At 45.3% G+C, this 27,998-nt stretch overlaps 1 protein-coding gene across 2 annotated transcripts; it reads right to left on the reverse strand.

Annotated features, from left to right (window-relative positions):
• LOC146445076 (alpha-2-macroglobulin-like protein 1) lies at positions 1-27,734 on the reverse strand. Of its 2 annotated transcripts, XM_085067076.1 has the most exons (38): positions 27,529-27,734; positions 27,165-27,199; positions 25,933-26,116; positions 24,624-24,665; positions 24,141-24,285; positions 23,417-23,469; positions 23,076-23,096; positions 22,400-22,559; positions 21,735-21,819; positions 21,241-21,352; positions 19,868-19,976; positions 19,252-19,361; positions 18,323-18,487; positions 17,802-18,029; positions 16,902-16,965; positions 16,318-16,463; positions 15,588-15,734; positions 14,220-14,393; positions 13,102-13,207; positions 12,446-12,554; positions 12,127-12,352; positions 11,782-11,908; positions 11,520-11,641; positions 11,294-11,345; positions 10,889-10,972; positions 10,406-10,582; positions 9,081-9,162; positions 8,829-8,985; positions 7,418-7,492; positions 6,506-6,659; positions 5,555-5,736; positions 4,921-5,136; positions 3,733-3,854; positions 2,908-2,998; positions 2,199-2,267; positions 1,847-1,949; positions 652-693; positions 1-209 (listed from the first exon to the last, which is right to left on the reverse strand). In XM_085067076.1, exons 1-38 carry the CDS (start codon positions 27,604-27,606, stop codon positions 184-186), a joined length of 4,380 nt encoding a protein of 1,459 aa, XP_084923202.1. In that variant the 5' UTR covers positions 27,607-27,734; the 3' UTR covers positions 1-183. The 2 variants fall into 2 exon arrangements, with proteins under 2 accessions (XP_084923202.1, XP_084923211.1); XM_085067085.1 differs by lacking the exons at positions 27,165-27,199; positions 27,529-27,734 and adding an exon at positions 26,742-26,907.
• Between the last annotated feature and the right edge of the window lie 264 nt (positions 27,735-27,998).

Here is a 27,998-nt window from a genome sequence, read left to right on the forward strand (position 1 = left end):
TTCTTTCCAGGTTCCACATACTTTATTTTACTTGCTCCCAAACTAATGTGTATTAAGCCAGTTTTCACATGCAAACTTAGGGCAAAGGAAAGATGATGTTTCTAACACAGCAGGGAAGGAGAGCCAGAGCAATGAAGTTTTCCTTATGGAGGCAGAAAACTCAGGATGCAGTGTCTGAGCATATTAGGGGGAAACCTTCTTTGAAGCATCTGTGGAAAGAAAGAGGAAAGAAAAGGTAAAGTGACTGATGAATTTTTAGGAAGGTATCTATGGACTAAGAGATCTTATGGGATGAGTTGCAATATCTTTTGTACTTTTTTTTTTGTACTTTTTTTTTGCAATATCAGTTGTACTTAGATTGGGGATACCATGAAGACTGCATATGTGAGGACTGTATGGAAATGAAATAAAAACAGATAATTGTAACCTTCCATGGTATGCTCAAGCCTTAGTCTACATTGAGATTAATACCTGGGCTAGAAACTGTGCCCTCAACTAGTGAGTAGATCCCAATTCAACCTGCAGTCCAAGAAGGATCTACATGCCGGGACAGGATTAAATGCTGAGCAGAGGTGGGATGCTTTGCCTGCTTAGCAGCAGTCCTCTGCTCTGTTTCAGCTGTTCCCACCTTGGCAGCCTGTTAGCACTAACCTGAACTGCAAGGGAAAGCATATTCTCTTGCCGTGCGCTCATCTGTAGAAACAAAAGAGAAAGGGTGGTGAGCTGCAGGACTGTATGGTGGGGTAGTGCCAAGCTTCTTTCTCTATAGCACAACTATCCCACTACCTTAATTTTTCACTCCTCAGACTGTGAACAAAGAAATGACTACGGCAGGTCAGGCCAGCAGTCTGTCTCCACAACACATATCCCATACAGCTGCAAAAACCACGTTATGCACTGTGATACCTTCTAATGCAAAGACATTTTTTGTAAATAAAAAACCTTTCAGTAATGTGTCCTGGTAGCCTTGTTTGTTTCGTGATAATTAGCATTTTCATGTCAGATAACTCTTTTTAACTTGTATGTACTAAGCACAAAAATGATTGTACATGGTGAAATAGCAAAGAGAGAGCATATTAGGTGATAATATTTAGCTCGGTAATGGCTGGATTAAAAAGTGTCCTCCTCTTCTTGCCATGTTGTGGAATTGGGAACAAGAATGGAATTTAGCATACAATATGTAGTGCTGCTTTCTAAATCTCCAGCAGCAGATTTTCCATTTTGTTCTCAAATTCTTCTAAAAAAATAATTCTTAATGTTCCATCTGCTGTTTTGTCTCATACTGAGCACAAAATAATCAGAGAGATTCAAAATGTCAACAAGACCTCTATTCAGTGTGCGGATAGTTAATTTAGATCTTTAAAAGGTAACAAATTATTTTCCTATTATCCTCTGAGATGGCAGGACACAATGGATGGTAGGATTATTACACTATACATGAAATGCATGCAACTAAATTCCACCTTCTAGTGGATCAGGGTAGCATTATGTAATACTGATTTTACATAAATGCCTGAGTATTCTCAAGAGAGATAATGAGCTAGAGAAGGCATGGCAGATAGTCAGGAAGTTTTTTAGCTTGAAGCTAGAGGATGTAAACAAACACAGTCGTTTGGAAAACATAACAAGCCCAACACAATCATAGTGCCAGGCAGTCTTGTCTCAAGAACTTTTCTAAACAAGTGGCTACTTGAATGTTGAAGTTTTGTACAGAGGAAACCCAAGCTTGAAGTTGCAGGAGGAAGTGCACTGGAATAAGGGAGTCAAGGGAATAAGGGTCACAGACAGAATTACGTCTGAGTGGGGGTACAATAGTTACTCTTTGCCAAAGTCAGTGAAATCTCACCTGGCTTGTAGTAGTCGTAGATGTGCACTGTTGCAGCTTTCAGATTCTGCACTTCAACATCTTGTTCCACTGAGATGTTAAGCTTCAGAGAACTCTCACTCAGCTGGAGAGAAGAATGGAAGTGAGCAGAAATACACTGATCATCTCAAAATTGCCTACATACTAACTTTAATCTTTCTGCATCAGAGCTTTTTTTCTCTTTCCAGGTTCATCCACCCTCCTCCTCTTCTGTGAAAAGTTTAGGCTGCTTGACCAGCCTAGAGATTTGTATTTCTGATCTGTGAAAGTCACAGTGCAAAGTACTTCACTTGCTACTACTTGAATAGGCAATTCCCTGTGGTCTTCCTCTTACCTTCTCCAAGTAGATTGTGATTTTGTCTGGTTTTATTTCTGTCTTTTTCACAAGGGGTACCTTCTCCAGCTGTATAGGAATGAGATGAGCAAGAGATGAGCTTGGTTAACATCAGCTTGTTGGCCTTCCCTGTTTCACACCAGATTTGGTATTTGTCAGTGAACCACTGTTGACAAAAGCCCTTAGCCTAGTCAGGGGGTTAGTCAGGTCTGCCTTCCTCAGCACTGAGATTGTTGGGAGCAAACCAAGCCTTAGAAAAATATTTTATCATATTTAGGACATGTGTCTTTGGGCTGTGTTCCTACTTTCAGCACTTGTAGCAAAGGGAAAGCTGGTTAGTAGGAGGCTATGATGGATCTTCCTACCTATTGCCTGGAGCACTGGAACATGTAATTGAAAACTCTATGGGATTCAACACCACTTTATGGAATATCCCTAAAAATGGCACTGGTAACTGCAAAAGGTCCGAGTGCACCCCAAGTGATTTTAACTAGGTGCTTTTTCATCTTCTCTCTAACCTCTTACTGTGTCTGCAATCCTCACTATGAACATTAAAAACAGCACAACCAGTTGTGCGAGTGGAAAGTTGCCCTGCGATGCCTATTATACCATTCTCTGACAGTTCTTAAATGTTTGGATATTTCTGACTGAGCTCCATCTGGAAAATAGCTTTTGACACCTTCAAGAAAGGCCAAAGGAAAAGTCTCACCTCTTTCACAGAGCTCTGCACAGGAATGAACCCTGACAGCATCTCCACCTCCACCAGGGCCATGTTACTCGTCCCACGGTCCCCTACATAACTGAAGAGAGTCAGGAGAGAAGCACATTAGATATGGAAGGTACCACAGCATTTCTAGGAGATACTAATGAACCCTTCCAAACTTTGCCCTGCCCCACAGTGATATGAAAGCTAACCAGCATCAAAAAATGGTCCCCATCTATTCACTCAGTATGGAGACAGATTGTACAAGCAAATGTGTAATGATTAATGTGGAAATAATATGGCTTCACACTGCCCTCTCCAACAGGCAGAAATGACCTCTGCTGTTACAGGCTGAGAATGGCAATGTTGGTGTCGTTCTCTTTCAGTATGGACAGTAAGGCATGGAGAATATGGATCAAGACTCTCATCCTAGACAGATGCAGGCAAGTGAAATATGGGTAGAAACTGGGGGTTTTGCTGTCTAGTTCCAGCAGAGGGTCACACTACAGGAAGATGCACCTCAGGGCTGGTTCAGCCCAGGATGCCAAGTGTCCCCCAACATGGGAGCTCAGCTGCTGCTGCTCTGGAAGCTGCTGAGCTGCTCCGTGCTGCCTGAGATAGTTGCTGGCATTCTGCAAGACACTGCCAGTGCATTGCCATGCTTCTCCAGGCCTTAATTCTCAGTTAACAATCTCCTTGGTATCTATGCAGAAGAAGAGAGTCATCCCTGCGACTTTGATTCCACAGACAGGAGGCATTCATGGGGTTCTAGTCATACAACTAGTTTCACACTTTTTTCCACTGAAGAAAGAGTCTCAAGGGACCTCATACCTGACAGACACATGGATGTCAAACTCCTTCCTGACACCATCACATTCTCTTGGTACTGTTTCCACATCCAGGACAAAGACCTCTTCTGTTTTTGGTGGTGGGATGTTATAATACAAAGTGTTCTGGTGGGGAAGAAAACATCCCTGTGAAGTGCCCCAGAATTTCCCTGAATGAGCTAAAGGATTACCTGTGCCTCCAGCTTTTAATGGATTGGTAGCCAGTGGCTAACACAGCTGGACCCAGATGCACTTTCTGTTCAGAGATGTGCTGTTTGCATCCCAAATGCAAACACAAATGCAAACACAAATGCAACCCAAAACTTGGAGACTCAGCTAGCTGTGATTCAAGTCCTCATTCACTCTCATAGAAAAAAAAGTACTGTTAAGGTTCAAGGAAGCACATGAGATAAAACACTGCCCTACAAGGATAAAGAAGTGTAAGAGTGTTCACTCATGACATGCTACTACTCAGCTGTTGTGGATCTCAAGGGGAAAATACTGGTAAAACAATTACAAACCCCTTAAGAAAGAAGAAAGAAAACAAAAAATTGGAAGACAACTCAGCAGGAGGGATGATTCTCTGTGAGCATCATAAGATTCTCTTGTGGGCATCATCTAAATAAAAGTGACCCAGCAATGGAGATTTTCACAGGGAGTGATTTGAGTTCTTTGCTGCATGGATGGCTTCATAAGTGGACCACTACAAAAACTTTCAGAAAAATAAGAGGTATTCTCCAGGAGGACCAGTTGTGTTGGTGTACTAGAATAAGAAGACCTTGGTACTACATCACTCCTCATCTCTGTGCATGGTAACAACCCAAAAAATATCATGTCAGAAGATACACAGTATCCAGCTCCTGAAGCAGTGACATCAGCAACATACATTCAAAAGGGAAGCAGGTACTCTTCTGTTTCTTATTACTCCTGACTTCAGATCTAGTGGTCTCTTAACAATGACATGACTCTGTAGCATGAGACAGCAAAGCTGAGACAATTCCAGAAGATACCAGAGATGGTTGCATGAAACCATGTCAACAAAGTACACCTGAGTACCTTCAAGTTTGACACAATTCTGCCTAGAAAGCAAAATCCTGCTCAGGACTTGAGGTTATAGTGCCTTCTTGAAGCCAAACATGACTCCTATAATCAGGGGCAAAACTCAAGAGCTCTGTTCCTTACCCATACGCACCTGGACATAAACGCAGCCGCTGCCCGTCGCTTGCACGGTGTAGGTTCCTGTGTCTGCAGGGAGAAATGCCTGATGCAGGACCAACTTGTTGTTCCTGTGCACATGGAACTCCAGTGGAGAAGCCTCCTTGCCTTTCACTGTCACCCTGACATCTCTCATCTCCTGAGGAATCAGGGCTGCATACTGAGCCAGGGCCTGCAGGCTGACAACTGTGTCCTGAAGGGAGAGAGAGAGTCGCTCTGCTGTGGGGCCATGCAGGACAAGACTCAGCACACTAGTCCAGGGACTGCAGGGAGAACCACACTCCTCATGGCCCTGATTCACACTCTGACACAGGCAGGCTCTCTTCCACCAAGTGCATAGGTAGGGTCTATGCCACAGGCAGCAGGGTGATTTCTATTACTTCAAAAGGGCAGTTTGTGAGCTCTGGGCTTGGCAGTCCCAGGATTACCCTGAGTAATCCTGATTACACTACATGGAGAAGAGTTTCCCCATGGCACTCCCCTTCCCAAGCAGGGGTCATAGCTTTGTCTGAAAAGGATGGGTCTAGAATGACATGCGCATGAGAGACGTGCACATCACTCCAGGCACAACATCCTCCTCTTTCCCCCTGTAATTTTCCCTGGTTTGTTACCTGTGTGGAAGCAAATCCTCCAAAGGAATTTCTTTGTCCAGTGAGCAAGCGCACAAGCTTGCTCACCGAGGCTTCATTGTGTGACGAGTCTGGTTTGGAGACATGAGCCAGGATGATGTAGGCTATTGTCTCAATTACAGGAGAAGAACTTTCATCATCAGATTGCGATGTCAGTAGCTGTGCTGATGGGGGAAGAAATAAGTGGAAGAGAAGAACTGTAGATCCTTGTGTATATTCAAAGTTATGTCTCCAAGCTTCAGCCTTTTTGCTGTTTCTGCATTTGCCTAGCATAGAGTAACAGGACCCCCTGGGCTGAAAAGCTCTAGGACTCATTTCCAGTCAGTTGTACCTATTGCACAGGAACTTCTCACTCTTTGAGGGAGAATTGCTGTCAGGCTACTGGAGGAGGAAGACTACCCAACTTATTTTGCTGTCATACTCACTGGGCAGTGCACAGTGAAGGGCAATTTAAGGAAGAGCTGGGCTGAGCTGCCACCTCAGGTCCAAGCTCACAAACACTGAATAGATCTGAGTCCAGTTGAATCTTTGCTGCAGTGGTAGTAGGGGGCAGCAATGGGAAAGCAGTCAAAAGGTTTGAATTTTTCAGTTAAATGTCCTGACCAGCAGCTGAATAGACATGGTGAAACAAATTTCCTCTGCAAGATCTGTTGTACTATGCATTAATTGCTGAAGAATGACAGGAGCACCACAACACAAAAAAGCATTTTGACTGCACAAGTTTAACATGGATCACCTGTGTTCCTTTTGATTAAAAATTGTTTACTGGGTCTGAGAAAACTAGAGGTTCTCATAGCTTCAATAAATTATGATTTTCTGAGACAAAAGCCTATTTGAAATTAGCTAAATTTCCCAAATTACTGCAGTTAAATGCTACAGATATCAGACCTTAAACACAGTCATAATCTCTGGGACCAAACAGCAACAACCTACCAGTTTCCTCCTCTACCAAATCCAGGAGCTGCTTTCTCATCTCCATGTCCTTACTCAGAGTGAAGACATAAGCCATCAAAGCCTTGACATAAAGGCTTGTCTCATCAAGTTTTACATTCTTAAGGCAATGTAAGGCATTATCCAACACGGTGTCCTGGAAAAGGAAACCAAACCAAGTGAATTTCCTCTGACCTAACAACATGTTGTTGTGAGCATCTATTCCAGACACATCCATGATGTATTTCAGTGCTAGCATCTCTCCCAGGGCTGTGGAGCATGGAGTGGTCAAAGCATCACTCACTATGGGTTGAAAGCAAAGGCATGCTGGACATATCAATGGAATAGGGGATTGCTAATACCCTGGAAAATCCAGCTGTAGGAAGTGTCTGGTAACACACTGGCTCAGGACTGTCAGACCCACATGCTGTGGGTCTCATATCATGAGAGGTATGACGTTGTTTTTAGAACTGTACCATTAAGCCTGGAATATCAGTTCTTTTTTCCTAGAACAGTCTACACTTGTCTTGAAGATCATTGCTTTTATTTGGGGATGGGGGGGGGGGGGGCAGTTCATGCCTGAATAGTGGTCTTGTTTTTCTCCATTAGCTCTGTTGATCAGTTTACTGAAAACTACTGCCTCTCCCTGCAAGCCCTTTGTTATTTTCAGATACAATTGTTTCCCCTGAGATCAGCTGGGAAAAGCAAGTGCTCTGCTTGCCTGCAAATCAGGCCATTTATATTAAGAACTCCTCATCGAGTTAAAATTTTCCTATTTAGCTTATTGTGTACCAAGGTGGGAATGACAGAGCCTTTCACCAGCTCCAGCTGGGTACTCCCTGAAGCCCCTGACCAGGGGAGGAATGAATGGTGGAGCATGTTCCCAAGCCCTGCAAGAGTTCAGGCATGACTTACATTCCTCTCCAGAGGGAGTTCCACCAGTGCAGCAGCGATATATGCTGTTAATGAGATCGTGTCATCCACACCGCCCTGCAAGCACACAGACAGTTATCAGAAAGGGACAAACCCAACCCCTGCTTGCCTGTCTGTCATTGTACAGCCATAAAACTGCATCTGAGGGAGTACAGCAACATGCTTCTAGGCATTCTTGGACAGGAAAGCACTCCAGGCTCTCTTGATGAATATCATGAAAGTTAGGTGTTGAGGGCAGTCTCAGCCATGTTATTTACACAGCATAGATTTCCATTCTCATAGAAAGTCATTAAGCAAACTGTTAATTAATTACTTTTACTAAATATGTTACAGCTGTACACTTGAACAAAGATTTTGTGATGCAGGATTTGCACACAAGAAGTTATGCAAGTTTACACATAGTTCATCTGACTGTCAGAAGCTACAGATTATTATGTGTTAAAGAGGCTTTCAGGAGCTGCTTTTCACCTCACAGGACCTACATTCTTGGGGAGGTTCTGCTTATGTGCTCAGGTATGAGACAAGAATACAACTAAAATGAGAGGGGAGAATTGGGCTAAGATGCTAAGCAGCATCATTCACACTGAATAGAAGAAGTTTTTTAAGTGTGAGGCAGGTGGGAGTGCAAAAGCTATTCCAAAAAGCTCTGTTCAGACTGAAAACTCAAGCTGGGAAATTACACATACACTCTGGTTTTATTTTGCACTGCATCAAAATTTTAGGAAGAAAATGTGTAACTCTTTGCTTTACTAATGTAGCAGCCTGTTTTCTTTCATAAATCTGCCTTATATTTAATGTGGGCAATTTTGCAATCTGACCAGTGTGGATTATTCATACTTTTACAGAGGCGATGAACCCAAGTATTGCCACACTGCACACACACTGTTCAGTACCTAAGCTCTAAGGCATGCTCACCAAGAGTTTGGCATCAGGGATCATTGGAGGGATGCCAAGCTCCAGGAGAAGTCATATTTTTGGGGCAGTGGAGGGACAACTATGTCTTCAGATAATCCTGTATTAGAGCACACAGAGTATTGTGCACTGTAAGGTATGAGAAGAGGGAGAATCCAGCCAGGGTATTCCAGACAAGCACTAAAATATAAAAATATTTCTCATTTCCCTGTGCCCTTGTAGTGTCTTGGCCCTATTAGCTGAGCTATCTTTTGGCTAGAGTAAAACTTAAGAAAGCCTAGCAGAGTCTAAACCCTCACACAGAGGAGATGACAGCTGGTTTAAGCCATGTTTTTCATTCTGCTCTGAGAAGATGCCTTAGCTGTGCTAGGCCATGGGGACATTGCTTTTGCTACTGTTCATGGTGGAAAAGCCTGGGGAAGCAACCCTGTGCCTCACTCTGTGTTCCTGCTGCTCCCACCCCCATGCCTGGCAGCCATACCTTCAAGGCATTGTTGAAGAGCTTCCCCACACTCTGGAAGCAGCCAGTGGGCAGCTGGTGCTTCTGCAGCCAGAGCAGAGCGCTGTGCACATGCTCCTTGTCGATGTAAATGTGAGAGCTGGCTTGGCCAAAGGACCTGGCCACAAAAGCTGTCAGCCTGTGAGCAGAGCAGAGGGATCCCATGTCACACCCAGGAGATGAACTAGCAAGGACAACAGGTTTAGGATGCCAACAGCAGTTCTGGTCACTCACCATGTGTTGCCCTGCTCATCACCTTTCCCAAAGGCGCTGTAGGAGCCATCGTCGTGTTTGTAGAGCAGCTGACGCTGGTAACCTGTGACAGCAGGACAAGACTCTGACTGTGAGGGCCTGCAGCATCTCAAACTGTGTCCTTGCTCTGGGCAGATGCCTTCCCAGCAAAAGGCTTCAGTTGGAGCCACTGAGACAGGCACAGCACTCCCAGTTCCCCCTGCACCCCACAGCATCAGTGTGACAAGAAGCAGTTGCACAGCATCGCTGGAGTGGCCATATGGCTGCTCTGAATTCCTGGAGCTGTTTGGAGCAAGTGCTGTGGGTACCTGCCCTGCTGTTTTGCAGAAGGGTGACATGCTCAGCCACCCCATGGCTCCCCATGTGCCAGGGAGCCCTCAAGGGCCTCGCTGTGAATAAAAAGAGGAGTAGGAGTTAAGAGGAAGGCTTTTCCTAGAGGAGACACAAATGAAACCCTGTTTGCTTTTCAGCACTTTTCCTAGCCCTGCTGGGACTTGAGAAAGCACTTTTTATGGGAGGTACAGGAAGCAACAAGGCCATGCCTTTGAGCCTTGAGGGCAGAATGCTGTCTGCATCTGTTTGCTCTCCCTCCACCTTCCTCACAGCCTTACTGTTTACCCTTTGTCTTGCCTCTCTGCCACCACCATTCTCTTGGGCAGGCTCCCCTCTCCCAGGTAAATGTTCTCAGTACATGCTTGCAGCACAAGAGAAAACGGGAGAAAGAAAAGCAGTCAGATCCTGTCCAAGGGAAGCTACTGAGCTTGCAGCACAGCAGGACAAGGAGACTGGCAGGCTGAAATAGGAGGCACATTACAACATCAGACACAGACACTGGCACTATATTAAATTCAGATTATACTGAAGAGATTTGACATGCCCCCAAAATATGTTTTCTAAAATATGGGGAAACACTAAGCTACTGAACTCCTATACATTTCCAAAGGCCACTCTTTATTCCATGTAATAGCAGCTGATGCTCTATTTTCACAAGGTGCTCTGTCAGCCTTGGACTGATAAGGGAACAAACAGACATCACATAATGATGAAAATCACTAATTATGCACACCCTTCTCAAAAAAGCAGACTTAGTACCTCGATTACAGGCAGAGACAGAAGTCCTGCTTTCTTCAGAAACACACTTTTCTTTCCATGAGACATTTCCCTTTTTTGTCTTTGATACCTTCCTTTTTCACAGCTCTGGCAGTCTCTCCCACTCCTGCCCTTCACCTCCCCTCCAGACCCATGTCCCACACTCTTGATTTACAGCAACTTCACTTTGCAGCAGAAGGAAGGAGGACAATGCTTACCTGTTGTCAGGAATTTCAGTGCTTTGTCCTTAATTTCTGTGTTCAGTTGTTTAGTCTTATTCAGGTACTGGAGTATGAAGATGTTTGGTGCAAACTGGACCATATTCTGTTCACCACAGCCAAAGGGCATGCTTAGCAGCTGGTCTAAATTTTGAAGAGCTGAACCCATGATGTCACCTTGCATTTGAGAGGAGAGACAAGAAAAATGAATGATTTTGGTTCACTTAGGCAGATGGCAGTGACAGAAGTGAGAGAGGATTTCCTGTTTTGTGCCTTTTCCTCCAGACACTTGAAGATAATCTAGAATCATTCCTTATGAGAGGAATAAATATTGGAAAATATTACTTCATCCACATTTCTGAGGCCAACATCACACCCCTTACAGATGATCTCATGAAGAGCTGGGTCAGGGCATCAGTAAGGCCAAAGTTTTGTGCAAGTTTTTTTCACTAGGGACCCAAAAGCAGGGAAAGCATTTCTCACCAATCACAGAGAACGTGACTCGGGCAGATCCCTCAAGCACTTCTGCAGGCAGAGTCAGGGAGAACTCTTCAGAGATGGTGTTATCTGAGGAAGGCAGAATCCAGAAATTTATCCTATGGAAGAAGCCTCTCACACAAGTGTAACATCCGAGGAGAGCCAGGTGAAGCTTAATGTGACGACATGTCACAGGAGCCAAGACTTGCAAACAAATGCCTCAATACAGGACATTTTGCCAGGTAAAAGATTGCCATGGACAAATTATAGTGGTTGTTCTCCCAGGTAGGGAAGGTGCCACCAGTGCTTGCTCTCAGATTAGTTCTCCCCCACCTCTGGGTATTTGCAGTAACCCTGTCCCTTCCATCCTGGTCTCATGATCAATGGCAGTCAGGAATTTTTGTCCCCTACCTGAAGGACAGAGAAAGGCATTTTGGGTCTTCTCTTGTAGGACACCTCCTGGCTGCAGATGAAGAAACAGTAGTTCAGATAGGGAACATAGGAAAGGAAGTCACCCTGCCTTAGCAAGTTTGTCTGATGTCCAAGAAGGGGCAAAGCCTCCTCTTAGCCTCTTGCTCACTGCCCCAGAGGACAAACCCCTGTCCCCAGGGGTTCTCCATCCTGAGATGTGACCAACCTTCACAAGCAGAGATTTTATCACTGTGTCTGTTCCTCCTTGCGAAGGTGTCAGAGCAATCCTGTTACCACACAGGCTGTGTGACTCTTCTGCCACACTGCTCACAGTGACGTTCACCCTGCCTGCAGGGAGCACAGGGACACAGTGCTGAGCACTTGCAGCAGACAGCTGGGTGTACAAGCATTAGTTCCAGACATGCAGACATGTGCAAATTCCACCCCTCCTCCCACGAGCTGCCAAGCATCCCTCTGCCCAGCCTCACCCAGCCTGGTTGCTGTCACATTCCACACAAAGGTTTTTGCTTCGTTGGCACAGAGGCAGCTGGTGAACTGGCAGCTTGGACAGGCATCCACCTTTAGCTCTGGGGTCTCCATGAGAGTGGTGTGGATCTGAGCAGGGTTGGATGGACAAGCACAGGTTGGGATAGTGTTAGCAACAGGCACGGCACCAAGCAGCAAATACCTTGGGTCACAAAGTGCAAGGTTTTGCTTTATGGCAGAGTTGCCAATATCTAGGGCTTCTGAGGAGCTCAGAGCTTGCTTTTGGACTCAAATTTTTGTTCTGATAGAGGCTGTGTAATTGGGGGAACCTGCCTGGAGGAACTCACCTGCATACAGTCCTTGAGGTAGTTGAAGACAGTGGCTTTTAGGGCGAAAGTCTCTCCTTGGATCACAGAATATGGCAGTGATACATCCACAAAGAAAGGCTGGAAGACCGTAAGAGAGGTCAGAGGCGAGAAACCAAAGCCACTATCGGCAACACAGAAGGTATTGGCATTCCATTCCGTGATGGTGTCAGGTACAGCAACTTGGAGAGATGCTTGTCCATTGCCCCTACAGCAGGAAGCAGAAGAGAAGGACTTCTTAGAAGCAGTCAGAAAACTCCAGGGGTATCCCTGGGGAAGGAGGGCAGAGGCTGTTACCAACCCGACAGAAACCAAATCCCAAATCCAGGTCTCTGGGAAAAGCGTCCGTGGTTTTGGCTTCTCCTTTTTCTCAGAGTGAGGTTCAGAATCAGCATGGACAGCAGGGCTGCCTAATAGAAAGCAGGTGATACCTCAGAAAACAGCATATATAGCTACAGGTGAAATTAGTTCTTCTTTCACAAGCAATCAAACACAAACCACAAATGTTTTGTGACACAGAAGACGAGTGGACAGAGCTGGTGTTTCAAAAAGACTCTGACACAGTGTGGGTATCTTTGGGGAACACCGCTTTAGGGTGAAACAGCTGGATAGAGTTTAGCCCAAGGCTTCGTCTGACTAATCCAAATTTGGTCTGGATCCAGGGGGAGACGGCATGCTAAAATGGAATCACACTCCTTTAAATAATCCATGAAAGTGCTGGCAAGGAGGACACTACATTTCATATGAAAAACACTGAACACAGGGACACCGAGAAAAAATGGAGATTTGAACTTCTATCTGTTATTTGTAAATTGGGTCCATTGAAATGGACACAAGCTTTGTTGCTCTCATACACAAACAAGAAATGCAGCAGGATGGGGTCAGTTGTCTCAGCTGCAGGCTGGCCAAAACTGGGACAGGGCAGCCCCTTCACTCAAGAAGATATCTGTTCCTTACCAACCATATTGTCTTTCCTTAGATACATCCTTGTCACAAAGTCTGGACGTGCACAGGAAACAGGTTTCTTGATTCTAGTGTTGGTAAATATTTTCATGCGCAATTTCTGGGAAAGTAGTAAAGACAGTAAATCAATGATAAATAAAAGGGAACAAGGAATGTTGAAACTATCTCATGATCTTGGGCATCAAATGGGGGCTGGTGGCCAGTGGTGAAACACTTTTAAATGCTGCTTGTTTATATCTATGTGCATAAATTTACAGGCTCAGACTCTGACCAGTGCATGAGGAATGCAAACCAGCATCTGAGGAATATGTGACAAATTATTGCTTCTCATTCAAGCAGATTTCAACTAGATCTGCATTTCATAGGCTTGACCCTAGGAATGAGACATAGTCCAAGGAATAAGCATCTAGGAGACAGCACAGTAACATGCCTTTTGAAGGGAATCAGGGTCTGTACTTGTTTGGGAGAGTTCTGTCAGCTTAAGAAAGCCATGCAATTCAGACTACATGTTGGGTTATTTTCAGTATGTTGTTACCCTCTTCTCCTATTTTGAGGTGCCTCTACTTGCATATATTTTTTTAAGAGCATTCTGCCAGAAGCAGCACTTCTTGCACTTCAGTTAGCAGACACGTTAACACTTTTCTGCCTATCATGCTTGTTAGCTCGTTAGTTTATTTTGTTGTTTGTCTCGACAGTTAGCTATAAAGCCAAACTGTGAAAGACTTCCTTTTATTAAGACTGCTTTGAGGACAAGTAAGAAGGCACTCAATGAAACACAGAGTGAAGTAGTTTGTCAATGAAATAACAGTCAGCTAGGGATTGGTCAGAATATGGTGAGGTGCTCAGGTACTACTGCTGTATTCTTGCCACTCCCCCTTCGTAGTTATGGTAGCCTTAAGTAAATTTGTTCTTTTCTGCACTGTCTTTCTCTAATCAGGTGGTTTGTACTATGCTTACTCAGCTTTCCCCACGGTCCCTAAATGAGTGTAGCTGCACTGAACAAGCCACTTGTAGCAATGAAGTTTCCTAAGAGTAAACTCTTGTAAGCATTCAGGATGGCATAGTGGAACCCACTAGGTCAGGAGAAGTTTGGAGGAGGTGTAGGCACTCACCTTAAGCAGATTATAGACATCAGCCTCACTTTGGTACCATGGTGCACCCATATGAGCCTTCTTGTGGAGGCTGGGCTGCTGGGGCAGGCAAGGGTACGCCTCAAAGTCCTCCAAGCGGTAAGGCAAGCCTCGTCCTCCAACCGTGAAGCTGTCCTGAAAGAATTCCTCGTACAACTGCAATGGAAAAACAGAGGCCTTCAAAAGGAGCTGGCCAACAAGCATGTGTGTGGGTCAAACTTTTGGGTGTAGCTCTCTATTGCATGTTGTAGAGATTTGCAGTTGGGGAAGGTGGCACTGGCCCAGCTTATACTAAAGGACATATATAGAATAATATGTACTAAAGGACATAAATTCAAGGAGTGGATGTAGCCAAGCTTTTAGTCTGCAAGACAGTTCAAGCCTTTCAACACTAGGGTGCAAAATTAGGATAAAAATGCATGATTCAGTTTAAATGCAAGGCATTGGCACATCTGACCTACATATTTAAAGATTACTATTTTAAATACCTGTTAGTGGATGATGCAAGTGCTCTGCACCAGGACAGTACCCCCATGAAATGGAAAAACCAGATCGCACTGTGGGCCCTATCAACAGGTATAGTGTGACCCCTGGATTTGGTGAGGCTTCTTTGTAACACTCTGGACTGATATAATTTAACTTACAACTTCACACAAGGCATATACCTGTTTTATTATCTCTGTTACACATTGTAGATTTATGTTAGGATTTTCAATTTTTGCAGTATTTTTGCTCCAAGATTTTAATTCATTCCTCTAAAACACACAGCTGCTTTAAGGTAAGTGCCTCCAACCCTTCTGATTCTCAGAATCCGCCTGGGTACTGACAAAATACTGACCACTTCTGACCAGCCACTGGGGGCTCTGAGTGCTCTCCTCTAGCTACTCTTCTCTAAAGAACTGCTCAGAACCACTGATTTGTCACATGGTTATAATTCAGCAGTGGTGGGGCAGAGGGATAGGAGGACTCTGCTGGGGCAAAATTCCATTTCAAAGGCTTAACCTCACTGACTGGTGGAAGATGGAAGAGCAGAGAGACAGTGGATGTGAGGAAAGCTGCTATGCACTCTCCCTCCAAGCAGAAAACACCAGCATCTCCTTGAAGCAGCTCTCCCTGCCTACCCCTGCAGTGCCATGTAGCATCCACCACCTTCAGGCAGAGGCTCACAGCACAGAGCTGATGGTGAGGAAAGTGATCACCCAATAACTGCTCAGAAGAGGCTGAAGAAGGGGAATGGCAGGGCAGCCACCTCACATTGGGATGGGATCTACTATGGGCTTCCTCCCATCCATACATGGAGACAGAAGGGAGGCAGACATTCGCGAGTGGAACACAACAGGCTGCACTCACCCTGTCTGCTGTTAGGGTTTGGTTCTTCTTCAGGAGGACACTCTTGTCAACAGCTCGCACAGAGCACAAGGACCCTGGAGCAGCCTTGATGTTCAGTCTGACTTTTGATCCCGGGACTTCCTCCTGGTGTGAGAATTCCAGTGCCACCTGCAAGAGAAGACAGGATGTCTGGAGGCTTAGTGTTGGAGAGTGGGACCCTCTGATTCTTATATATCTGGGCAGCAGAGGGAAAGGCTTCGAATAAGGTAGGGAAGAGGGATGAGGTGCTGAATCAGGCCATCCTGGAAATCCACTGGTTACAGAAATCCTTGTAAATCCAAGGTTAAAGAGGCTGCAGTGCACACAGCCCTAGCCAGAATTCCTCTACCACCACACATCCACCACCCTCTGATCCAGGGAGCTAAGCAGACAGGCTTCTCTTAGGTGTTAGGGACGGTGTGAGGGACAGTGTGTTCCCAAGTCAGTAATGGCAGGGAGGGAGAAAACAGAGTTCAAGGGAACCTGATTTACTCCTTGAGCACAGATTGCCAGTTGGTGTTGTGGAGAGCAGGAGTAGGAATTCAGCAAGAAGGAGGTTACCTGTCTTGTTTCCCAGCCAAAAATACAGGGCATCAGGTTTTGGGTATATCCAGCTTACACCATTTGGATGAGGATATAACAGCACCAGGAACCCCAGCAGATCAGAGCACATCACCGATGCTGTGACACTCCTTGTGTGGTTTCTGCTCACCTTATGTCTAAAGCACTTTTCTACTTCAAACTGCTCCACGTCAGCCACCACCTCTCCATCCGAGAAGACAGCATACACCAGAAGCTTGATGTCAGGCAGGAAGTCATTGCCAACAGGCAGAGTCAATGAGAAGGAGCCCTGCAGATCTGCACAAGAGAGCAGCAAGGAAGAGAGGGACAACATCCAGTAGAATCAGATCATTGGAGTGATGGGACACACATTAACAATCAAAAGAGGAGACTTAGTAATTTCTACCTGCAGATAAGAACATCCCACACAGACAATGTCACAAATTTACAATAAACCAAGCATACCAGCAATTTCTTTGACTGTTGTCTTCTCAAAAGGTACAAATTAGCAGCAAAATTATAAGATTGGCTATTAGATCTTCAGACAAGACAGAAGGAGGACAGCTGCCTAGAAGGACACTGAATTGAGAGGAGATTGTGCTGGTCTTAGGACCACTAAGAACTCAGTTTAGTATTTCCCACTTGTAGGTAAGAATAACACCTGCAGACAGAGTTACTGGAGAGTGGTCAGTTTTCTGGGGTGTGTTATGAGACACTTCTCATGTTTTTACTCACTCTCATGCTGGGTAATTGGCACCTTCTTCTCTCTGCTGAAAAGGATCTTGCCTTTTGCTATCACCTGAAGAGTAAAGAGAAGTGCCGTTCAAGGGTCTGAATTCTGAGAGCATGAAGAGAATGTGAAAGGAACACAAGAAGAGAGAAAGACACCTAACAGTTGTTGCCGCAGAAGTTCCTCTGGCAGGACACGATTTCCAGAGCTCTGCAGAGATGGTGATAGTATAGCCTGATAGGACTGGAGAGGTGTTGGTTAGGCAGTGAGAAGGTGTGGCTACTTGCAAAGCCAGAGGTAGTTCTGAAGCTGCAGGCTGCTGCTCTTAAGACCCAGAGAACACAGATCTTTGCATTACTAGGATTCAGTACTTTTTGATTGTATGAATGAGCCCAGTTCAGTAACCAAGATACTCACAACCTCTCAGCTAGGCTGCAGTCACCCTTGCTCTGACTTACTTTCCTGAAAGTGGACTTAATCAAAACACTATTACATACCTCTGGTGTGCATCAAGGCCCTGTGCAAGGGCCTTCAGGCTTTTCCCTGCGAAGATACAGGCAGGGGGATTGCCTCTTAGCTCTCAGACAGGCTGTCTCAGACACTGATGAGACTTCATGCTACCCTTCCACTGCCATCCATGTGAACATAAAGAATAAGTAGAGCAAACAGCAGGCATCTATTGGCCAAGCTTAGGTCAAGACATGGATAACAAAGCAATGAATCTGGGGGCTAGGAGCAGATCCAGAAACTGGAAAGCAGGTGAAGGTTTGGGCAGAACAGAACACACAAACTGATTGTCTAGGCATAGCTAAACTTTCCCTTTGAGTATTTCTGTGCTCTGAGAAAAGGGTAAAATGTCAGTAAGCATAACCTTGCCCCGAGAATCAGCTGTCTTCTGTGCTCACCAAGTAGTAGAAATCAATGTGGTCTTCTTCAGGGCTGAGTTTATTCTGGGAAAGGATATAATCCACCTGTACTTCCTGCTCTTGATCACAAGACATCACATCATCCTTGGCCTTGATCTCAAGGAAGCTGTTGCTCTCAGAGTAGAAAGGTTTCAGCCAGTGGAAGCTGTCCTCTGTTTCACTTTCAGCAGAACTTGGACTGTCATCACTTGGAGGGCTGTAGGTTCCCTTCCGAGCACAGAAACACAAGGTGGCAACACAATTAGTATCAAGTGATGCAAGGGAACTTGTACACCTGCTGAAACACTGTTATTACCTGAGCTGATGGCAGACTGAACATCTGTATGCTTAAAAACCTAATTTTTTAAAATATTTTAAAGTCTCTTAAGAGGCTTTTTTTCACAAAGTTTTAACAAAAATCTAAGCCTAGTAACTTTGCCCACAATCTCATTTTCCCTCTTTTATCTTTTCATGGGACACATCCCACCCCAGACAAAAGATTTTCAGTGGCTGATACTCACCCTCAGGGAAACCAATGTGCTGTTCCAGCTGGTGGTATCCAGTGTGAAGTGAGCTTCCCCCTTGTCATCTGTGAGGAGTGACAGCTGTGTCTTCTCCTCATTGACATCAACTATGAGATGGACTGTTTCGTTTCGGAGGGGAGACTTTGCACTGTGGCAGAATATCTGTAGGGAAGGGGAGGAAGTTAATACCCTGTTGTGCCTGACTCTAAGGCACTGCTTGTGCTTAATTGCTTCTACCACTGGGTTCCCTCAGCCCTTGTAGCTTTCAGAAGGTTGGAAGGATCCAAATAAAAGTCCAATAAATACACAAGCCCAACGACTTGAAGCTGCTCAGGACTAGAAAAAAATGGTAATAGAGGCAAATGAGACACCTCTATTGGGGGCAAAGCAGAATTCCTCAGATCCTGAGCTGCTTCTTGGACAATGCTGCAGGATCTTTGATGATCAGAAAGAGATTTGTCTTCAACTACTTAACTCTTGCTGTTCCTTGCCCTCACTTCTGGGGTTAGTGGAAGTGTTTCTAGCCCCAGGACAGCAGTCATACATCACCCACGGGACCCAAGTCAGAAATGACTGCCAGTGAACTGATACACAAGGTTTTAGAGATTTCTGCCAAGTTACCATGAGCTTTTGTCCAAAGGGAATGTTATGTGCCAGCTGATGCCACCCCCATCCCATATGCATAGACTAGTTTCAGGAGCTTCTCCTGGGGAAGCCTCCAGAAACTGCAGCTGGCCCCAAAATTCCAATCCAGGAAATATACTATGTTAGAATGGGGAGAAAAAGTTTCTTCTACAGGAGAGTACACTCCTAGTTTCTGGGTGCCAGCAGAGCAGCATTTACTCTCCCAAAGACTGTTGCTTTCTGCCTACAAAAGGTTAAAACTGTCATGCATTCCCAGCAGAAGAGGGATCTGTGCATGTTACCTTCCCTGTGTATGGCATCCCACGTTTGTAGAATGGATGGAGGTTGATAAACTCCACCACTTTCGTTATCGTTGCAAAAGGAATTAGAGCTGTTTCCACAGAAAATTTTCCTGGGTGGGGAGATGAAAAATCTGTTGAATCCTAAGCAATGCTCTTATGAAGCAGAAGACAAAAAAGCACTTCACCACTACTTACAACATCTACAAGGTCTAAATATAGGAGCGAAAATACATTCTTCTAGGATATGATTCCCTCAAGCTTTCTGGGCTTCCTGCTTCATGATATGATGGCTTGCACCCCGTAGGTGTTTATGTTTATTGAAGATAAAGGGAAACTAGATGACTGTTTAGTCACAAACAATCTTTGCAACTGGCTGAGGAACACCCTGGTTTCCAGGTAAACACTAAAAAGTTACACACATGCTAAGGGAGGTGAATGGTGGAGAGGATTAGGAAATCTGATTAGGAAAAGAGGTGGAAGAGGTACTAGTATAGAGACATTACCACAACAGAAGATTTGGGAACCCTCAAGTTACTTTTTCAAAAGGAATTCCACTGCCACAGAAAGACCAAACCCAAAAAAGTTACCCACAAAGAAGAGAATGCTCCACCAGTACCTGTTCCATTTTCTACCATTTTTCCTACTGCAATTACATGGGTGTCAGTTTCATTTATTTCCAGACTTTCTGTCGTCACTGTGAAAGTAGCGCAGCCATCCTTATTTGTCTACAGAGAGAGAGGAGAACAGAGAGAAAGAGCATGGTGTGGAGGAAGACAAACTGTTCCATAGATGTCAGGCAATCCTAAAGAAGTATTTCCAAATATTTTTGGAACAGAGGAAAGCTCACAAATCTTGACTGCAGAAATGCATCATGAATACCTTAGGCAGAAAATAAAATCAATATGCTTGGATTAAACAGTTACTAAAAAAGTGGCAAAAAAAAAGTACTTCAGGCAAATCACATAAGGGTTAATTATGTCCCAGACAAACTCAGGAGACTGGATTCAGCCCAAATCCCATAGCTGAGAGAGCATGAGTTTCATTATGTGAGCTAAAGGTCTCCCTGAAACGCTGTGGCCCTGATGAATAAAGCCTGACAGTGTGGCTTTCCAGACATGACCATTCCTGTGACATGGCCATATTAAACACAGGCATCCTGCCAGCTACAGATGGCAAGAGCTTTGCCAAGCATTGAGGCAGAGCCTGGGTACAGCCAGTGTTTCTAGCCATGCCTGTGAAGTGCTCCTCAGAACCTTCCAGGGCCTCTTACATGCCATGTGGAGCTGGCATTCAGCTGGTGTTTTGCACAGCTAAGACTGTACAACATTCCAGCTGGAGTGCATTTTAAAAGTTGCAGAGATCCAGCTAGATTTTTATATTCTGGCTCGTTGCTGGCTGGTCTGACATTTAGAAATATTTTCCTGTGGCTCTCAGGCCAAAAGAGCTGCATCTGAAACCCGTGGGAAAAAACAAATGCGAAGCTTAACCACAAAAATATAATGGACACAGATGAGAAGATAGTGGAACCAGCAATGGACATAATTTCAGACCAGACACTAGCAAGCTTAAAATGACCCATTGTGCAGGGATACAGCAAGAAAGAGGGCATGGATCCAGAGCCCATCTGATGCTCTGATAGCCTGCTTATTGGTGAGAGTGGTCACAGGGCTGAACAGGCTGGTGATCTGGATAGGCACATCTGATGGGGTGATCTGATTGCATACAATATGATACAGACCCTTGGAAAGGTCCCACTGCTTCCCATAGCTTACACCTTCTCCTGGAGCATGGAGTCAGATATGGGCAGCTAGAGCACTTATTCAAGCAGCAGGGTTACAGGAAAAGGAATCAATGGTCTGATCATGTCCAGCAACTGGGAAGACACCAGACTGAACAGGTTGGTGCCCACCTGAGGTGCACTGAGGCAGGTTAAGGGGGAAGTAACACATTTCCAGCACATGATACTTTTCACTCTATTTGTTCACCTACTGAGCTCTTTTGCTTCTTCATTGTGGAACTTGTAAAATCGTCTTCCATGGCCGTGGAGAATGTCATAATAGTAATTTCTATTTCACCTTGCACAGGCTTCCCATAGGTATACCTATGTCAAAGGAGAGAAACATTCACCAAAAGATTGTCTGCTGACTGTCAGCAGAAATACTTATCTAGGACACCTCCCATCCTCATCAGGGGAAGCAGAGCCTGGAGAGCTTTGCTTTGGTCCTTGTTTGCTCAGGAGCTTTAGCTCATCATTCAAAATCATTTTCCATCCCTCTCCACCCACTATACCCAGCATCCTTAGTATGCTTCAGCCTCACAGTAAGTGACCAGGTGTGAGAAGGAGCCTGTTCCAGACAGTGATCTGTCTCCCCAAGACACAGGGTAATGCAAGGAGATCACACTGACAACTGGAAGAGCACTTCTTGTTTATGAGCAATCTGGAGTCAAATGGCAAAGAGATCACAACAATATCATCTACTCACTTGCCACAGACCTCCAGCTGAAATTCCTCATCTGAAGTAGTGATGTATGGAGGGTGCTGAATCTTCACTTCAAATTTTTTCAGCACTGTATGGAAGAGAGGAAGATAAGGATGGAGGAAAAAAACAATGTACAGTATGGATGGGTATGGACACTGACAGCAAGTTCTGTTACAGCTGCAGTCCAAATGAGAGAGAGACAGTAATGTCCTCAGTTATTCATCACCATGCTGCAATAGGTTTACTCCCTCCAGCCACACCACCCTGTATTTGCTGCTACAGTTGCACATGGGACTGCTTTTTGCTCCAGCTCAGTCAAGCATAAACACTTAAATGGCACAGGGTTTTGTCTTTCAATGCAAATGAGTGGGACCAAGACATGATCCCACTTCCTATAACAGCAGCTGACTGGAGTGGATGGCAAACTTAGCCTAGAAAAGGGTGACAATGAGCAGCAAAAAGTGCTCATCACCAGGCCCAGACGCAAATAGAATGGGATGTCAGCCCACAGCCTCTCTTTTGTACCCTAGGCAGCTGCAGAACCTCCAGCCCAATGTGAGGTGTGCACACAGACCCATCCATCCTTGTCCCCAATCTGAACATCCTCCTGCTCACCACTCCAGCTATCCACACTGCTTTTTCCCTCCCCTCTGATGTTCAACTCTCACCATATTCCTCCACACTGAAGGTTTTTTGAGCCATGTCCTGCTGCACTGAAATGGTGTACTTCCCAAGAGATGCTTCAGATGCCAGGGGGAAGGATAGATCCACAATTCCATGATTTGACTTTACATTCTGCCACTCAGCAATACGGTTGTATTCAGGATCCTGTTTGGGAAAGGACATGCAGAGCCACCAAGCCACGTTGGGAGCACATGGACCTGGCAGGTCCAGCCACACTCAGCCACAAGAAGGCACTACAATGCCTAACCCCAGTAGAGAGGATTCCAAATACCTTCACTTCCCTCCAGTATTATTTTATTAAACTTTGGAATTACAAAGGCTGCCAAGTACAGTATAGCTACTGGGAAGTGGTCACATCATAACACCATGGGCAGGAGAAGCAGCTGTGCTGCATCTATTGGGTCCTTGTCCCTGTGCTCTGTGCTCTGTGCTCTGTGCAGGATGCTGGGCAAAGGCTCAGTACTGCCCTGCCTCTAGCTGAGCTCTGTGCACCACAGAGATACTGGTCTGAATGAAGAGCCCAGGCTGACCACACAGAAAAACCTTCAGCTGAACCTGACCTATTACCATAACCTTATGAGTTTGTGGCACAACTCTGGGAGTGAAAGATCACAGTAGAAGAGTCAGACATATCCCTTTGGTCAATTCTTTGTCACATACCTGCAGCCATATCTGGGAATACTGTAAAAACAAGAGAAACACAATGTCAGTTTTGTACAGAGCAAAACAGCATCCATGTGAACCAGAATAAAGAACTCTGCCTGTCATGGGCCCCTGATTGGAAAGCTCTGCCCCATCCAGACCCCACAGTATATCTCCTCCTCCCTCTGTGCCAGCTTACACTGGTCTTTCTCCAAGGGACCAGTGGATGGCTGGTTTCCTCCAAAGATAATTTATTCTTACAGTTCAACAGGCATGAAGGGAGATGTTTCTTTGATGAGCCTTTTAATGTATCTCATGCTGAAGCTCCTACCTCTAGAAACACACAAAGTGATACTCACCTCATTTTTAATGACCTTAAGGTTCTCATCAAGGTTCACAATTCGAAATTTCACTGTAGATATAAAGAAAACCATAGTAAAGCATTCTGCCTGCAACATATTCTTGCACAAACCTGCTTCTCCTTTTCTGTGTTTCAGTATTCATGTCTGTCTGTTTACCTAAGAGGTTTTCAGGTCTTTTCCCAAACAGCCCCACACCAGCATCTCCCACCCCAGAGGACTTTGTCTGGGAGGCTTATGTGCAGCTGTGGGCTGTAGGAACCCACTGCCTTTACCTGGGAAGATTACAAAGTTTGGGTAAACAGTGAGGTTGTCTGTAGTGGGATCTGTCTGTATTCCATTCATATTAGGAAGACTGTGGGGACTCTCCGTAATTCTACAGCTTGGAACTGTCAGTCTAGGCTTTACTCAAATATGAACAACGGTCTTCAAGGCTGTCCAGTGTCCCAAAGAGTCCTGGCTTTCCTTTTAGGTCTCACTAGAGATATGACACCAAAATACACCCAGGAGCAGCAGGCTGGGAATTCAGCATAGCACAAGTTGGAGGGGAACATCCTGACTCAGACTGTTCCTAGAAACATCAGATAATAGAGATCTGCTTTCTTCCAGCTCCTACAACCTTAGGATCTCCTACAACCTTTCTTCCAGCTCCTACAACCCTCCAGATGTGGCTGCTATGTTGACCCTTCCCTCCCCATTTCCATATGCTGCCTTCTTGCCTTACCTGTTTCTCCAGGTTTGTATAAGCCTTTGTCTGTCTCTATCAGAATTATATTCTTCTGGGGCTTGACCAGAACTTTCTTGTGACCCTCATGGAGAACATTGTCTCCACTGTGGATCAGGACATGCAGAAAAACCACCTCTTCTGCCTGTCAGGTTAAAAAAAAGAAATTACCTCAGACTACAAAGAGATTGAAAGAGAACCAGAGGCACTTGTCCTTCCAAAATCTCCAATGTCCCCCTCCTCCTTGCATCTTCTGTAATTAAAGTCTCTCCTTTCCCTAGTCATATTCTTCTTTCTGTTGTCCAGCTTCTTCATTCCCTTTTCTCTGCCTTTCTGCTTGCCATGTTTGCCTCTTTCCACATTTCTTTTTGCTCTTTACTATCCTTCCCACCCTGCATCTCCAACATTAACATGGCTCTAGCACAAAAGAGGCTGAAACCTTCTAATTTGTAAGAGGAGAGGCAGACAAGAGACATATCTTACCTGTGACGTGGAATCATTGGGAATTAACATGAGGTCTGGCACCTAGGTTGATTGACACAAGGAAATGGAAAAAATTCATCAGAGACTTTGCATCTTATCCCAGATATAAGACCCAGATCATCTCACTGTTAAAAATCCTCACTGTTAAAAATATATCCCAGATCATCTCACTGTTAAAAATCCTCAGACTTCAGAGTCCAAATTCTTCTGTAGGACTCTGTAATGCATTTCTGATTCTAGGGAGAAGCAGTCACAGCTTTTCTCTTGTTCATGAACTTAAGAGTGAACTGACCAACATGTCATTCTCCCACTTAACATAAATGTGAGAGTTTTATGGAACCAAGTAAAACCATAGTAAGGTCAGGTCTGGAGTAACAGGAGATGAGATACTGATCAGGCAAACAGAGGACATCTCAGCATCAGAAAAACTGAGCTCAGCAGGAGAAGGACTTTTTGGTGGCTTTTTTTTTTGCTAACAGCAGACTTCCTTAGCTTTCCAGAACCAGGACTTCTCTCTCCTAAGGGCTGGCACCAAACTCTTAGTTAATCATTGTCGTGTTGATGTGAAAACCAAAAGTGACTACAGCCCCTCCTTGAATTCTGCTGAATCTGCAGGACAATCAGAGCACAGACACAGTGACTTTGTGCAGAGCTGAGGGAGACAGGGGCAGTTTGTGGAGCCTCAGCACCAGACACAACTCCATAGCTCTCCAGAAATGTAACTGAAGGTTCTGCAGTCAGTGTGTCTAGATAAGCTAACTAGAGCAGTTAGCAATGACAGGAACTCAAGCCACCCCAGAAATATCCAGAAATTCAGTTCATTGTGGGTTCAGCACTATCACTAATCAGCTAAATTAAAGCAAGCTCAGTGTCTATGCAGACTGCAGCTACACCTGGCAATGCAGATGCAGCTTTAGAGCAGAATGCTCCTCTTGGAGCTGAAGGGGCAGGCTCCTGAGGAAACAAGGATGTAAAGAATGTATTCCCAATGCAGTGACTTTTTCTGTGATATACAAGCATATTACAAACACTGAGTAAACTGAAAGTAAGTATTTAACACCAGGTTTTATGCAGGGTGAAATGTGCTGATACAGATCAAGAGAACAGATTTTTTTTCTACACAGGAAAGATTTCCTACTTTCTTAGACTCCAGGACACTGTTGCATTTTGCCTGGCACTGGTAGAGAAATGTACTTAACCTGCCTGGAACCTATGGCAAGGAAAAGAAGAGTGTACCCAGAGAAGTGCTGTGCTCTCGTGTGAAGGTGAAAACACCCGCTGTCAAATGAGTAGCCACATCTACACTCACCTGGAAGGTGATGCACTGAAAAGTGCCTGGCTTCTCCACATCCTGCTCCACCAGGGTGTGATTCTGGGTTTTTGTCTGCAAGGTGACAGCCAGATGGACGGCCTCAGTTAGGGAGCTGAAGTGAATGTAGAGCTTCTCCTCATGGGACTGCTGAATGACAGCAGGGAACACCACCATGTAGTGACTAGAAGAGAGCAATACATGTTCAAAAACAATCCAGAGGCTGAGGTGAAGAGGCAAGAATCCATCTCTCTTGCTTTCATGAGGAGGTAGACCAAGGGTGAGAAATATCTGGAGGACTGCAGTGAAGGAAGTTTAGCACAGCTCCTTTCCAAACCAGAAAGGAGGAATATGCCCAGTGTGGAGCTTGAGAACTCCCAATATCTCTGTCACCACCTTGCCACCAGCCAGGACACAGCTGCCCAGGGCACGATGCTCCAGTTGCAAGCACACAGAGTGAGGCTGTGTGAGGAATGAAGCCAAACACTCAGTGGCTGAGGCACAAAGCTTCAGTCCTCATGCCAGATTTCCCCTCCCCACCAGCACAGCATAAACAGACAAGACTCCTGTGGCTTCTGGGGCTCAGTGGTGTGAGCAGTGCAGTGCCTGCACAAGCCAGCACCAGGGGCTGCCCCTGCAGCAGTGCTCAATGCCAGGGACTCTGCAGGAGCTGCTTCTGCTCAGCCTCCCAGGGAACGAGGCCCCCACCATCCAGCTCTGTGATGCCCAAGAGTGCAGCACCTCAGTACCACCCTTCAACCACAGGCCCTTCCACCAAGCCCCCCGAAACCAAAAGAAGAGAGTCTCACGGTTCGAGGCTTGCCGCTGCCACTGGGAATAGGGTCAGGGCTAAGAGGAGCAGTGGTGCTCCCATAGCTTGGGTTGGGACAGACAGCTGACAGGATCCACACTGGAGGAGAGAACTGCATGTACTGAGGGGTTGGAGCAATCCTAAATACCCCCCTCAGATGCTTCTAGGTTCAAAGAGTAGGGGAGTTAATATATGGAGATAATATCTTTTCCAGGCTAATGACATTAGCTAATATTTACTTGCTCCCACCGACAGCAGAGTAAAGGTCATGTATCACAGTTCTCCACCTGCATTTATATTCAGGTGGTATTCAAGGCTGTGGGTGCCAGGACACTGAGAAGGGATATATGGGACTATATAGCTCCAACTCAGACTGAAGGGGACTTAGTAGAAAAACTCATCTCATCTCATCTCATCTCACCTGTGGTTGGTTGGTCTGGATCCTGTCTGTAGTATCTGATGAGAGCCAAATCTGCATATCAGCTACTATCCTCAGCTTGTAAAAAGCATCCTCAGCTTTTAAAAAGCAACATTAGTGATCTTCCACTCATCCAGTCATTACTCAGTGCTTGGAATAAAAACCTTTCAAATCACCTCCATTCCATGCATCACCTCTGTCCACCCATCCATCCACCCAGCCATGTCTGATCCTCCTGGGTACAGAATTTTTTCCAGGGCAGTTCCTGCTACCAACACCAACTCCCCTTATTGTTCCACTGTAAGGCCTTTCCAAATAAAGCATGACATTTTAAGTTCCCACATATTTTAGCAAATCTCTACTTTACATGTGCCCAAGCTGGATGTCCAGTCTTCTGACAGATTCCCCCAGCCATAAGGTGATTCCACACTGACACCACCACCATGTCCTCCAGACTCTTCCTGGGCACTGCACCCCTGTGTTTCCATTTCCTGAGAGGCAGCAGTGCAGAGTATGCAGCTTGGATAATTTACCCTCTAGTTACAACTTCACCTGAAGGTGGACATCCTCATTCTGTCTGGCCCTTGCTGTGTTTTAGCAGAGCACAAAAAAAGGTATACAGCACTGAGAGAATTTGCCATCCACCCATGCCTTGCTCCCAGCTGAAGCAATCCCCTGGATTTACTTTGGCACAATCTCCATATGTGTGCTTGGCACCCACCTGCTTAGAGCACAGTCCGATGGAACAGGGGAACACGAGCCTTTAACCTGGCATTGCAGATAAACCTCAGGTTTAAAGCACTGGATGTCACTGATCTGGGAGCATATTTGATTCTC

The sequence above is a fragment of the Lichenostomus cassidix genome, chromosome 1 (assembly GCF_008360975.1).
Source record: "Lichenostomus cassidix isolate B80296 chromosome 1, HeHo_3.0, whole genome shotgun sequence".
NCBI lineage: Eukaryota > Metazoa > Chordata > Aves > Passeriformes > Meliphagidae > Lichenostomus > Lichenostomus cassidix.